This window comes from Rhincodon typus, chromosome 25 (assembly GCF_021869965.1).
Source record: "Rhincodon typus isolate 14 chromosome 25, sRhiTyp1.1, whole genome shotgun sequence".
NCBI classification, from domain to species: Eukaryota; Metazoa; Chordata; class Chondrichthyes; order Orectolobiformes; family Rhincodontidae; genus Rhincodon; species Rhincodon typus.
In genome coordinates, this window is record NC_063356.1 from 7,289,209 (window position 1) to 7,303,540 (window position 14,332).

The 14,332-nt window shown below is 40.7% G+C and overlaps 1 protein-coding gene across 3 annotated transcripts in view; it reads left to right on the plus strand.

Moving 5' to 3' along the window:
- Positions 1 to 2,372: 2,372 nt before the first annotated feature.
- rbbp5 (retinoblastoma binding protein 5) overlaps positions 2,373 to 14,332 on the plus strand; it is a 31,126-nt gene continuing 19,166 nt past the window's right edge. Inside the window, exons 1-6 of one of the 3 annotated variants that reach the window (XM_020518825.2) lie at positions 2,373 to 2,394; positions 2,889 to 2,914; positions 3,942 to 4,114; positions 7,310 to 7,450; positions 10,159 to 10,321; positions 11,252 to 11,361. In XM_020518825.2, coding sequence (XP_020374414.1) covers positions 3,972 to 4,114; positions 7,310 to 7,450; positions 10,159 to 10,321; positions 11,252 to 11,361 — 557 coding nt within the window. In that variant the 5' untranslated portion in view covers positions 2,373 to 2,394; positions 2,889 to 2,914; positions 3,942 to 3,971. Of the gene's footprint in view, positions 2,395 to 2,888; positions 2,915 to 3,941; positions 4,115 to 4,443; positions 4,589 to 7,309; positions 7,451 to 10,158; positions 10,322 to 11,251; positions 11,362 to 14,332 lie in introns of those variants that run through there. The other 2 variants (XM_048612061.1, XM_048612060.1) reach the window with 2 other exon arrangements.

The following is a 14,332-nucleotide window of genomic DNA, read 5'->3' on the forward strand; positions in this document are numbered from 1 at the left end:
CGAAAATAAAGAACATGTGTCAGCAAGCTGAGCAGAAATGGCCTAATGGGACATATGAAGAAGTATTGGCAATGTAAAAAATCACTAAGTGAGAGTTATACACCAGAAGGTGAAATCCTTGACGGATAGAAATGAAGGGAGAACTTTTGAAAGTGGGTACATAAAATCAAGATGGTTTAAAATCGATCAATCCAGGAAAAGTTCCAGACATAGCAAGTACCAACAACATCTCATCTAAAAGCCCTTGAAGAAACCAAATTAGAAGTGCTAACAGAATTTTGTGATCAAATGCATACGCAGGATCCATTCCAAGTGATATGTGTCATTTAAGTTTAAGAATGCTAAAACATGGAATGTATCATTTTCGAATTATAACTTTAAAAAGGTCACTTATCAGCTTATCTTGAAAATCATACTAGAAAAAAAAATAACACATTCAAAGCAGAGATTGGTCGAATGTATTCTGGATTTAGACTATGATAAAGCTATCAATTGTCTTTATCACCAAAAGTTAATAAACATATTGCCACTAAAATGAGAGATTTATTTAGAGTCGAAACTGGGACCAAATAGCGAGCATCAGGCTGGAAGGGCACTCCAATATGTCTCAAGTGAAGGGAGGTGTATCACAACGCTGTGCCCTGTTGCAAACATTCAATCTGTATGTGGAACAAATATTCAGGGAATCCAATGTACTTCCAGAGCTACAGATAGCAGGCAAGAATATAAACTTGGTGTACGCTCACAACACAATGCTACCTGCAGAATTGGGAAAATATCACAGATCAAGTAAAATCTAGTAGTTTAGAATAAGGATTGAGTATGAACACAAAAAAAAAATTGTAAATAAAATGAATACTGCAGAAGAAATTAAAGTGAAGACAGAAAAGAATGGATTCCCACTGGAACAAACAGATGGGTCTTTTGTTTGCGGCTAATGATAACAGAGGATGGCAGATATGATACAGAAATTAGAAGAAGGATAGAGATAGCTCGAAGTAGTGTTGTGAAGAGAGAATATCTTCGTAAGAAAACTCAAGTTTGTAACGAGGAAAAGCTCATAAAATGCTACTTTCTTTCCATTCTCTGTTTGACTGAGAAACTGGGATCAGTAAATGCATGTGGAAGAATTGGAGATCTTTGAAGTACAGGTGTGTGTGTGTGATTTATATATATGTGTTTGAAATTGCAAGACCATAAATAACACTTAAAAAATGACAATCAGAAAGAAAATATTAGCATTTCAGGCCTTTGATCAGAACTGCAAATCTATGGCGATCAGGAAGGCAGCAGAAAGAGGGATTGATGTAGATATAGTTCGATGTCACTGCAGTTGCATATGAGTTACAATGATTAGTGGGGATGGCAAAAAATAGTCAAGTGTTATATACCATTTCAGCAGACCACCTGGTACGAGGAGCAGCAGCAATGTTGAAATGTGGAATATGCAGCCATGATATCATTTGAAAAGCTTTACATTATCCAGCATCATATTCTGTTTGATTGACAAGATGTGCTGAAGCGACTTACTGAGGCTTCTCTGACAGCAACTGTCAAACCAATATTCTCTCTCATTCCAGAAGAACAAAGGCAGCAGAAGCTTAGAAGCATCACCACCTGCAAGATTTCCTCTGAGTTACACACCATCTTATTTTAGATCTGTATTGTCGTTCCATCATTATTGCTGAGTCAAAGTCCTGGAGCTCCCTTCATGCAACATTCTGGGTGTATCTATACCACTTGGCCTGCCTTGGTTCGAAAAGGTGTCTCATCACCACCTTCTCAAGGGCAAGTGGGGATGAGAAATTAACACCGATCACACTAGTAGTGGTCACATCCTGTGAGGCTGTGAATAAACATTTTTTTAAAAATTAGTAATGTATGAAAGGATTGAATTATTTCTCAGACTGATAGCGGGTGCTGTTGGTCCTGTGCCTTGAGTGGTGCAGGTGGTCTGGGGTTCTCCCACAGCTGCTGAATTGCTGGTTCCTAAATATTTGTGTTATTTCTTTACTGCTTGATCAAGGAATTCCCCCAAAATCTGATGCATAGAATCACAGCACAAGGAGGTTATTTAGTCCATCATACTTGTACTAACTTTCTGAATACCACCTCATCAGTCCCATGAACCTTTTCATTAATTAGAAATGTATGGCATTGTGAATCAACATTTTGACATTAGATGATGAGAACAAGGATCTGTGCTTAAAGTTTGTAAAGCAGGAGTTCACAGTCTTGGACTGTCACCTGCAATGGCGTAGTTTTCCGGAAGGCTGTTCACATTCTTGAAGAGAGTGTTTTTGTTGGCCTTGCAGTGGATGGTGACTGCGGAGCTTTGCAGTATCCAATATGGACAGCATGGTGGGAGCAGATTCAATACCGACATTCAGACAGGTAAATGTACAAAAACTTAGAAAATGCTGTACAGGACCATGGTGAAAACCAGGGGCTCACAAGGAGCAAGTATAAGAACAGCAAGCCCAATGGCCACGTGTGCCCCGTGAGCGTGTGGAACCTGCTGGGTTGGTGTTGTGATGTGGAAGAATATCCTTTTAAGATCAGAACGTGAACATTTATATTTACCGTATATATTGAGACAGTTAAGTAAGATTGCAAGCTAAAACAGAAATTCCTGGAGAAACTCGGCAGGTCTGGCAGCATCTGTGGAGAAACAGGGTTAACATTTCGAGTACAGCGTCCTGAAGAAGGGTCAGTTATTAACTCTGCTTTCTGTCACCACAGATACTGGCAGATGTGCTGATTTTCTCCTGCAGTTTCTGTTCTTATTTCAGATCTTCAGCATCCATAATTCTTTCTTTTATTTCAATAAGATTACATTGTTTTCAAGACCTAGTGTCTAAATTGATGTTTCTATTTCTTTTAAACAGAGTCCTTTGGACAGAACTACCCAGAGGTAGGTTTGAAAACATTTGTGCCTAACTGTACATCTGTAAAATTGTTTGTCCCTGATCCTGTCTTAGTCCATCTGCTGCTGAAACTCTCATCATTGATTTTGTTATGATTGGTGTTGAGTATTCTAATATTCTCTTGGCTAGCTTTCCAATATACAGTATCTGCAGCTTTGAACTCAGCCAGAGCTGTCTTCTGCTGTCTGTATCTTGGCTTGCAAAGATCTAGTTTGCACATTTTCCCATGCTCACTAACTAAAATTAGCTCCCGATTTGGCAGAGTTTCAATTTAATAATTCTGATCTGTGTTTGTTAAATCCCTCTGTTTCCTTGTCCTTCACTAACTGTCAAGCATCTGCTTATTCTTTAACCCATTGAGAACTCTGCGTCCCTCCAATTCTGGGATTGTGTGTAGCCCCAATTTCCCCAGCACCTCTGTTGTTGGCTTTATTTTTAGTTGCCTAGGCCCTAAACCAGGGTTTCCCAAAATGGGGATTAGGGTCCTGTGAGCTGAAATTTCAGGGTCCTGAGCTTTGAGGCAGCACTGGCCTCTGAAAGCTCCAAGCAACTTATAACAGTGGTGCTCCTTCTCTACCAGGACCCTGCTCTCACAGACACCCCAAAAACACTCTTAGTTCCCGCTGAGGGGTCACTCAATTTTCAAATCTTTTAATGTGACCACAGTGGGACTCTCAACCTTGTTGGAATGTGTACGCTGAGGACAGCTGGCCCACCCCCACATTCAAATGACCTGTTCAAGGATAGGGTCTAGCTGCACTTACTAAGTGCTCTAAGCTATAAAATTGCCTCGCTATACCTTTCCACCTCTGTCCCTTCCTTTTAAAATGCTCCTTAAACCTGACGTGTGAAGCTATTATTCACCAGTCCTGATAATTATAATGGCTTACTGTCAGTGCTCTTTTGAATTACCTTGGGATGGATTTACTATATTAAAGGAGCTATGTAAATGCAAATTGTTGTGTATAATGCAATCTTGTTCTTCTCTGGATGTGACTTAGTTTATTTTTGCAGGAGGCGGATGGAACTCTGGACTGTATCAGCATGGCCCTCACCTGTACCTTTAACAGATGGGGTACCTTGCTCGCTGTGGGGTGTAACGATGGCCGTATTGTCATTTGGGACTTCCTGACGAGGGGTATTGCCAAAATCATCAGTGCACACATCCATCCAGTTTGTTCATTATGGTAATTGATGATCTGTATGTGTGTTTGTGCATGTGTACTTGTGCCTCTATGTTTTGAAACCAAAACACATTTTGCAAACTCTCCACCTCCAAGTATGGGTTGACTCCATGTTGAGGTGCAGCTGCACAGATGCTAGCCATTATGTTCATGAGTAGCCACTCTCTGTAAGTACAGCTAGACCCTGAATGTGGGGGAGGGCCATCTGTCCTCAGCACACATGTTCCAACAAGGTTAAGAGACCGCTTTTCCTTCTGCAGTGACAGATCTGTCAGCTAAGTTTTCATGCTCCTGCACCTTTGGTTCACACTGTTTAACTTTGTACAAATTAGGGCCAAGCTTGGAAACTTTTGGTTTCCGATGTTGGTGAACGTCAACTTTTCCCACTCCGGTCTTCATCAGGGAATAGCGTACACCTCTACTGTTGCTGATAAGGTGGAAGTGGGTATTAACACTTTGGGAATGAAAGAATACCAGGTCAGTAAGCTGGTAACTAGCCATTCATGATAGAGCGTTGTACCCTCCTCGCGTTTAGTGTTTTGCAGACGATAGTAATATTTGTGTGCCCCCTCAGAAATTGCTGTTGTGAGTAGAAAGACAGATGAAACATGAAATTTTGGAAACTTGAAGAAAAACCGAAAATTCAGGAAATGCAAAGCAAGTCTAACTTTTCTCTTTCAGCTGCTCATGTTTCAGAGATCTAATCAAAAGTGAGCCACGCCTGAATCTTTGTCGCCAACAAATTTTGTATTGCCTGTCTTCAACCTGTCTCTCAAACTTCCTGATGCAGTCTCCCATCAATTATACTCTTAAGAACATAGAGGTCTCTGTGGCACAGTGGTAGTGTTGCTAAATCTAGGTTTAAGTCCCAACAGTTCAAGAGGTGTGAAATAACACCACCAAACAGAGTTGTTTCTCAAGAACAGATATTTGTGACCAATCAAGCATCCAGTGGTTCTTTGAAATTCAGCTACCTAACCAGGGAAATCATTCCAAACACTTGTCCCCTAATTATGAAGGATTTTATTTTGAGATCTGTTCTAAGTTGATTTTTAATTCGTTTGAATAAATTTCCTCTCATTCTGATGGCCTGCTGCATTATCCTGTGATCTGCTATCTGCACCATTAGATACTTTCCATAATCTGTGAGATCTTTATTCCTTCCTTAGGACTTGAAGTGGAACTTTCTATAGCCTGTTTGTAACTCATCACTGTTTTTACATTTAGGACATGCTTCTGTTTTTTGCACATTTACTGATACGCATTTGCCCCAATGTGAAATGTCACAATTGCACGTTGTATTCAAAATGGAGCTTAACAAATGCTTTATTCAACATGTTGAGCTCTCCACACTCATACTGCACAATCCAGCTCACCCAACATGTGTGCACGTCTGTAATTCGCCTTTTGTGAAGTCTTGATAACGGAACTCATAGGTCTTTTGCCAGTCCCTTTCAAACTTCATCATAATTCTTTAGTTTATGTCTTTGCTCATTCATTCTCCACAAAACGCACATGCTCTGAACTTGTCAGTGTTTAGATTTTATTTGTCTTTGTTTTCCCACTTCAACAACTAATATAAATCATCCTATGAAACCTGAGCTGCTTTCTCTGGCGCTACTACAATCCAAAATAAATGTACCCCACAGCTGGAGCTTACAATTGCTTTTTGCATCAGTCATTTTATGTAGACAATTTAAAAAAAAAACAAGGATTCAAATGCTGACTGACGAGCATCACCTCCCTTCTTGGTGACCAAATGTTGTGATTGCAAACACTCCTCTTTTCAAATACCAGTTTCATAGTAGTGCAATGCATTGTGAATTTTATAGAGTCGTACAGCACACAGATTAGCCCAACTAGTCTGTGCCAACCAGGTTTCCTAAACTGAACCAGTCCCATTTGCCTGTGTTTGGCCCATATCCCTCTAAAGATTTCCTATCCATTTACCTGTTCAAATGTTTTTTAAATGTTGTAATTGTACCTGCCTCTACCACTTCCTCTGGCAGTTCGTTCTATATACACACCACCCGTCTTTATTTTATTCGATGTGACAAATTTAGAATTGATTGAAGTAAATATTAAATACTTCAATTTTTTCTCTTATTTTCTATGTGCTGAAAGAGCCCCACCCTGTCCCCCACGTCCCATTCTTTTTCCCAAATCTGATTTTTGTTCTTCAGTCGCTGCCATTTATACTCCCAGATTAGGGTGTCATGGTGGCCCAGTGGTTAGCACTGCTGCCTCACAGTGCCAGGGACCCGGGTTTGATTCCACCCTCAGGCGACTGTCTGTGTGGAGTTTGCACGTTCTCCCTGTGTCTGCATGGGTTTCCTCCGGGTGCTCCGATTTCCTCCCACAATCCAAAGATATGCAGGTTAGGTCGATTGGCCATGTTAAATTGCCCGTAGTGTTCAGGGATGTGTAGATTGGGTGGGTTATGGGTTGAATGGGTCTGGATAGGATGCTCTGAGGTTCGGTGTGGACTTGTTGGGCTGAAGGGCCTGTTTCCACACTGTAGGGATTCTATGATTATTTCAAGAGTAACTGCACTTCTCTCGTCCACCCAGGAGGTGGTGGTGCAGCACCACTGTTCCAATTATCCTTCCTGTGTTTTAAATTTCTGTTCCATCTGGTACAGATTCAAGCTCTTGGAATATTTAATGGTGTATCATCATAATTATTCACAACATTTTTACTTGATTTTGTTTTTAACTGCAGATTTGGTGCACATGTGCCTTTAGTCATGCCACCTATCCCTTTGGGTCAATTTCTTTAACTTTTACTAGGCAGAGTTACATATGACTCTCTTCATTCATACACTAACAGCATTGACCTTTTCCTTTTAGCTGGTAGATAGTTGTTTTTGATTTGTGAAGAGCGTTTCAGTGTTCCCTGTTGTGGCTGCAATTGCTGAGGATGCAATGACAAGCATTAAATGTATAAAGAAAAACTAAACAATGTAAAAATTATCAATGTATTGACACCTCTAACATGTTACATCATTTGCACTATCCTGACTTGGAAATATGTCATTGTTCATTCACCGTTGCTGAGTCAAAACCCTGGAATTCCCTCCTTTATAACACCCTAGAACACAGGTTTCAGAAGCTGCCACCACTTTCTCAAATGCGTTGAGCGATGTCCACATCCTGTGGAGATTACACTTTTAAAACATGATCACATTTCTCTTCACAGTTGGAGTCGCGATGGGCATAAACTAGTCAGTGCGTCAACTGATAACATTGTGTCGCTGTGGGATGTTCTGTCTGGAGATTGTGATCAGAGGTTCCGATTTCCCTCGCCAGTGCTCAAAGTGCAGTTCCATCCCAGAGATCAGTAAGTGTTCCAAGAGTTTGGATAGATTTGCAATGAAGTTACCAGGAATGCAGATAATTCCAAACCTTTAGTCCACTTGAGGCTGCGAAAGTAAGATGAATGAAGCTTCTTTCTAATTTTTCTGTTTACACTTCTCTCTAAAATTTGAAAGCTTAGGAATGTTAAAGGTACTCTTTCCTAATATGACAAGGGTTTGGGCAATTCAAGCTCAGTTTTGGGTGGGTACAGGGCATGTATCCCTAATTTGCATTTGAAATAATGAATCTGAGTGATCCATAGGGTGGCAGTTTTGGGAAATATCCATTTAGAAAGCCAGGCAGCTGCCTTTTTCGGGCTGAGTTACTCTATTTGTATAGATTGTTGGCATTTTAACACTTGTTAACTTCTCATGATTAGTATTTGCATCAGAAAGTCTGCCATTCCCAATTCTAACCGTGGACACAGATTATAAAGAGTCAATGATTTTCTTTGTTTTGTCCCCTTGCACAAATGAAAGGAAAGTTTACTTCCTGATTCTATCCTTTTGTGGATGACATTAAGCAGGAAGCCCCATTATTGCAGTTCTGAACTTGCTGCCACTCACAAAGATATTCTTGACCTCTGTCCAGCTTCTTCGATAGTGTTGGAAACTTGCTGCCAGGAGTCACAATCCAAATTCTAATTGCTACGGGTCAAAAGCAAAGTAGTGCAAATACTCTGAAAATCTAGAATTAAGAAACAAAATATCGATTTAATAACAACCATATAGCCACTGTTGATCGTTGCTTAAAAAGAAAAGGTTCTCTAATGTCCTTAAGGAAAGGAAATCTGCCTGCCTTTTGTTACGGAGGGGGAATTGGCCGAGCTCCTCTGATAGTTACATCAAAACACGAGCCCCAATCTATTATGATGGGAGTAGAGGTTCCCTTCTAATAACTACCCCCAAAACACCCAGAGAGGCTCGCCTTTCCCCTTGTAATCTGTTAAGAGTGTTTAAAAGAAAGAAAATCCCTGATCTCCACTTTACAGATAATGAGAAATGTTTAATCCTAACGATGAACAAATTAACAGAATTACTAACAAACCGAACAATTCCCCCCTAGACTATTAACTACTTCCTAACTGGTCTAAATTCTACTGGAATGCTGTTCAAATAAACATAAGTCACACTTGTACAAACCCAGTTAATAAGAAAACAATAAATTAAAACTTAATCCCTCCAAGTTTGCACAGTCTGTGCCTTCCCTGCTTTATCTCCAATCTTTCTCCTGTTGATCTCATATCACAAACACCTTTCTTCTGATAATTCTGCTGTCTTGGATGCTTTTCTCTTTAATTTCTTCAGTGAGGACTTTGAGCTAAAATGCTGTGGTACCTTTGATAGATTTTTTGAGAGAGCTCAGTAATTTTATGTGAAAGCCAGTTTTGTATCTCAGATGGTGTACTTGCTTTCGCTGCCGATGAAGCTTGGCTGTCCCCTCAGTTGGCAGTGGCTCTCTCTTGATTTTTCAAATCTTTATATCCATAATGATATAATAGTATTTCTTACATAGGATTGGTCCGATGTCGGCAACACCATCAATTTTTAAATTCAATTAGCTTTGAATCTCTGAGTGCTTTGTTTAAATTTATTAGCCAAATTCAAACTTGTTGCTTTGGCAAAAATGCTGCTTGGCTGTTCGATACAAAATGTTTCAATTCGGACACTTGCTGTGCACAGTACTTGTAAACTTCCAAGCACAGACAAAGCACAGTCTCTTGAAGGGACCAGGCACTCTTTTGCCCCGCTATTGTTTTTTTTTAACCAACCATTCCAACTTCCTGCCTTCGAATTCATGAATATTCTGCCCAACTTCGTAACACTTTCCTGATCTGGCCTACATGTGACTCCAGACCCGTAGCAAAGTAGAGGACTCTAAGGGAATGGGCAATAAATGATGATCTAGCCTGCAATGCCCTCATCCCATGGAAAAAAGTTGAAGTCTGAAGTAAATGTAGAGAATGCTAGAAACACTCATCAGGTCTGGCAGCATCAGTGAAGAGGAACCATTGAGGTATCATTTGAATGATTTTTGATCAGAACAATAAGATGTTAAAGATTCAATGATTTCTTGCCAAACACAGTGGTAGAAAAGTCTGTGATAAGGTGAAGAGTGTAAGCTGAAGTGACAAAGGTGAAATGTGTATGCAATGGACAAGAAACAAAAGATGGTCCAGCTGTGGTATGATATTTTGTAATCAGCACCCGTGGAGCAGGTGCGATTTGAACCCAGGTCTCCTTGCTCCGAAAACAAAAATGCTGGAGATCAGAGCGGGTCAGGCAGCATCCATGGAGAGACTGTACGCTAACATTTCGAGTCTAGATGACTTTTCATCAGAGCTGACGTGAAACTCTGTACTCAGAGGTAGGGACACTACCACTACATCACAAGAGGACCCTAAGAGGAGGTGTGAATGATAGCAGAATCATTGTTAGCACCTGTTCCTGAAAGTGGGAGTGGTAGTTATGATCTGAAGTTGTTAACTGGTCATTTGGAGTGCTATTTCTCTATAATAATCTGTTACAGATATTGATAGTGTATGTGTATGTATTGCGTTTAGTAAAGCTGTGTGGGGGATACCTCCTCCTTGGCTTCTCGGTTCTAATCATTGGTTAGTTCAGTTTAATAATGAAGGACTAGCCCTTAGGTGTGTATTTGTAACAGATTTGTACTTGATTGTGTTAACAGGAACAGGGTCCTTGTCTGCCCAATGAAATGTGCTCCAGTGTTATTAACTCTCTCTGACTCTAAGCACGTGGTTCTACCTGTAGATGATGATTCAGATCTTAATGTCGTGGCATCTTTTGATCGACGAGGGGAATATATTTACACAGGGAATGCCAAGGGAAAGGTGAGCATTATGGGAAAACTCTTTTTTTGCTCCGACCTTCCTGTTTTGTCACGAGTAGATCAGATGTGTCAATTCTGAATATACTTGCACATAACTATAAATAATAATCTTGTCTTATTTAAGTAAGAAAATTGATTTATTTATTTACAATCTATTTCTCTACAATCTCACCTGGTAAAACACATTGGAACTAATGTCCAAAAGATCCAATACTTTGTCACAACTGGCTGTATCTTTAGATGTACGTTACTCTTCATACAATTAAAGAATGAGAAATCTCCTACTGCCAAGCTTTTACCCTCCCTCTGGTGACTGGGGTACAGATCCCCTGATGCTAAAAGTCCTCCATTGACTTGCCCCAGCAGCATCCTGCTTCGGTGAGGTCAAAGGATGAACAATGACTGCATGTCAACCAATACTGGAAGGAGAACGAGAGAGAGAAAGAAAGACACAGAACATTCTGCATTTCCAAGAAAGCACCACTGATGGTCAGGATTGGAAATCCTGGCTAATTTTTGTTAAATTTATTTCCCTGAGTCTAGCTGTAATGCCCCTTAGTGGTGACTTTAGCTAAATCAGCATTGTGCGAAGATCAAACCCAGGACACTTATTGCCCTCAGCTTCTGATCCATAAAGTTGCTGCATCATTATAGAGGATGATAATGTTCATGGTATCTATACCTCTTGAAGAGAAAAATGCTGGTGTTGGGTTTAGATGTTTTCATATGAATAGAATTTTCTGTTTTTGTTTTTGTGATTAACTGACATACCTTTAATTTTTCTGTATCACTAGTCATTTTGATGTCTGAGACAGTGGCAGGGAGAGCTGAGATACCACCATTTAGGGCACATGTTGACCCTTGTGACATTACTCAATTCTTGTTTTTCTTGTTTTTGTTGATAATGCTAAAATGTGCTTTGCATTTTCAGATCTTGGTTCTAAAGACTGATTCACAAGACCTGGTAGCTTCATTCAGAGTCACAACAGGCACTAGTAACACCACTGCTATTAAATCTATCGAATTTGCAAGGAAAGGGAGGTGAGGCTTTTATTGATTAACAGATTTTTCAGGAAGCTTAGAGTGAGCTCTATTTTCACTTGATGGTATGAGTCTGAATATGGCTGTGATCAGAATGGGAGCTCCAGAGGGACTGCACCACTTGTGTTGTTTTGCAGAGTCCTCAGATTTGTGTTTTTGTTTCCTCCCTTTAGTACCATCTCTCTCTCCGCCCTCCTTCTGTCCCCACTCCCCCCCCACCACCCCCCCAACCCTTAAATACCTTTAAAAGAATTGATTACTGATTTGAGTGTGGGTTCGTTCTGGAAACTCTTTGGTACCTTTCTCAATGGCGTTTTGTTTTTTGGTGCAAGTCTGAACGATGCGTTGGGAGGTGCAGTGATCCCAGTTAAGATCACGTGAAACGAAAACAGAAAAAACGGGGAATACTGGGGACTGCATTGCTATCCATGTCTGTAGTTAAGTATAGACCGATGTTTCCACCCCTTTTTATGTTTAGAGAAGTTTGGTCCTTTCACTTGAGCAGCAGATCACATGTTGAATATACAGGATACTTGGTTGGGAAATAAGGTACCACCTATATGCTCAAACCTCAGTTTTAGTCATCTAAGACTAACCATGCTGGCTGTAATGCTAACTGAGTTGTGGCGAAGAGGCCAGGTAACACACCACAACACGGCTCATGGTTTGTGACACATTTGAGTCTTCCCCAAAGGTTCAGACTAGTTGGTGAGGGAATTGGAAACATAGTTCTAATGCACAGTTTTACTTGTTCATTTATGGGCGTGGGCATTGCTGGCTCGGTCGGCATTTATTGCCCATCCGTAAGTGCTCTTTAGCAGGTGGTGGTGATGACCTGCCTTCTTGAACCATTGCAGACCATGGGTAGAAAAACCTACAGTGCTGTTGGGGAGAGAGTTCAAAGATTTTGACCAACCAACAGTAAAGGAACAGCTGTATAGTTTCAAGTAGGTTAGTGTGCGGCTTGAAGAGGTAATTTCAGGTGGTAGTGTCCCCATGTATCCATTGTTTTTGTCCTTCTAGTTAGGTGTTGCAAGTTTAAAAGATGCTATCTTAGAAGCATTGGTGGGTTGCTGCAGATTGTAGTGCATCTTTTGGATGGCACACACAGCCACCCCTGTGCATTTGTGTTTTTTATTCACTCATGAGTCACGGGGCCAGCATTTATTGCCCATCCCTATTTCCCTTTGAGAAGGTGGTGTTTGAGGGAGTGAATTTTGAAGATGGTGGTTAGGGTGCCACTCAAGTGGCTGCTTTGTCATGGATGATGCTGAGCTTCTTGAGTGTTGTTGGAGCTGCAAGCAAGTAGAGAGTATTTCATCACACTCCCGATTTGTGCCTTGTAAGTGGTAGACAAGTTTTGAGGAATCAGGAGGTGAGTTACTCACAAGATTCCTAACCCATGATCATTGTTGCTACAATATTTATTTGGCTGATTAGGTTCAGTTTCAGAATCAATGGTAACATCCCAGGATGTTAACACTGGGAGATTCAGTGATGGTAGTGTGTTGAATGTCAAGGAATGGTGGTTAGATTCGCTCTTATTGGAGATGGTCATTGCCTGGCACTTGTGTGGCGATGATGTTAATTGCCATTTATCATCCCAAGCCTGAGTGTTGTCCAAGTCTTGCTGCATTTGCATACAGATTGCTTCAGTATCTGAGGAGTGGTAAATAGTGCTGAAGATTGTGTAATCATCAACGAACATTCCCACGTCTGGTCTTATGATGGAGGTAAAGTAACTGAAGGTAGTTGAGCCGAGAGCACTTAGTCTGAGGAACTACTGCAGATATGTCATGGATCTGAAGTGATTGACCTCTAACAACCACAGATATCTTCCTTTGTGCCAGGTATGACTCCAATCAGCGGAGACTTTTCCCCTTGGTTCCCTATGACTTCAATTTTGATAGGGCTCCTTGATGCCACATTTGGTTAAATACTACCTGCCTGTCAAGGACAGTCACTCTCACTTTTTCTCTGATGTTCAGCTCTTTTGCCCCTATTTGGACCAGGTTGTAATGAAGTCATTCAGGAATGTCTGAGACTCGCATTTAGTGCAAAAATCAATGAATGAACAACCTGAACAGTCATGTTTATTTTGCAGTGCCAAAAATGCCAAAGTCATTGCCTTACACAATGATATAAATACATCTTTTTCAAGAGCTCTTATTGAGATTTCCTATTTGACTACTATTTGGTATTCAGGGTCTCTATTCTTTCCCGTTCTCCCTGATTGCATTATTATTGATATGGTGTCATTCCCTCCTTTATTTCTATTTCTAGGGTTCTCTTCAGAAGAGAAGGAAACTCTGATTGGAGAGCTGAAACATTGAGCACAGAGAGACAAGAACCTATTATCTGGAGGAGTAGCTCCTCACAGATGCATTCTCCCATGCATGTTGTGGGAGCTTTTCTTTCATTGGTTGCACCCCATGACTTGATTTTCCAGGCATTTTACAGCAGAGAGTGGTGTGTGTATGGAATGAACTACCAGAGGAGGTGGTGGAGGCTGGTACAATTACAACTTGTAAAAGGCATTTGGATGGGTACATGAATAGGAAAGGTTTAGAGGGATATGGACCAAATGCTGTCAAATGTGGCTAGATTAATTTAGGATATCTGGTCGTCATGGCCAAGTTGGACCAAAGGGTCTGTTTCTGTGCTGTACAGCTCTAGGACACTTTGGAGGGTGAGTTCTTCCAACTCCTTGCATATTTTGAATCCTGTTCTTGCCCCACACTTCCAAATGTTTTGTCGTTCTGTTTTTTTTTTAAGTTTACTTTGCATTTAAGTATTGAAAATTATTTTTCTGTTTGGACTATCAAATAGAGTACACCTAATCTAACATTCACCCACACCCCAAAATATTCAAGACAACAAGGTGCAGGGCTGGATGAACACAGCAGGCCAAGCAGCATCATAGGAGCAGAAAGGCTGACGTTTCGGGCCTAGACCCTTCTTCAGAAAAATT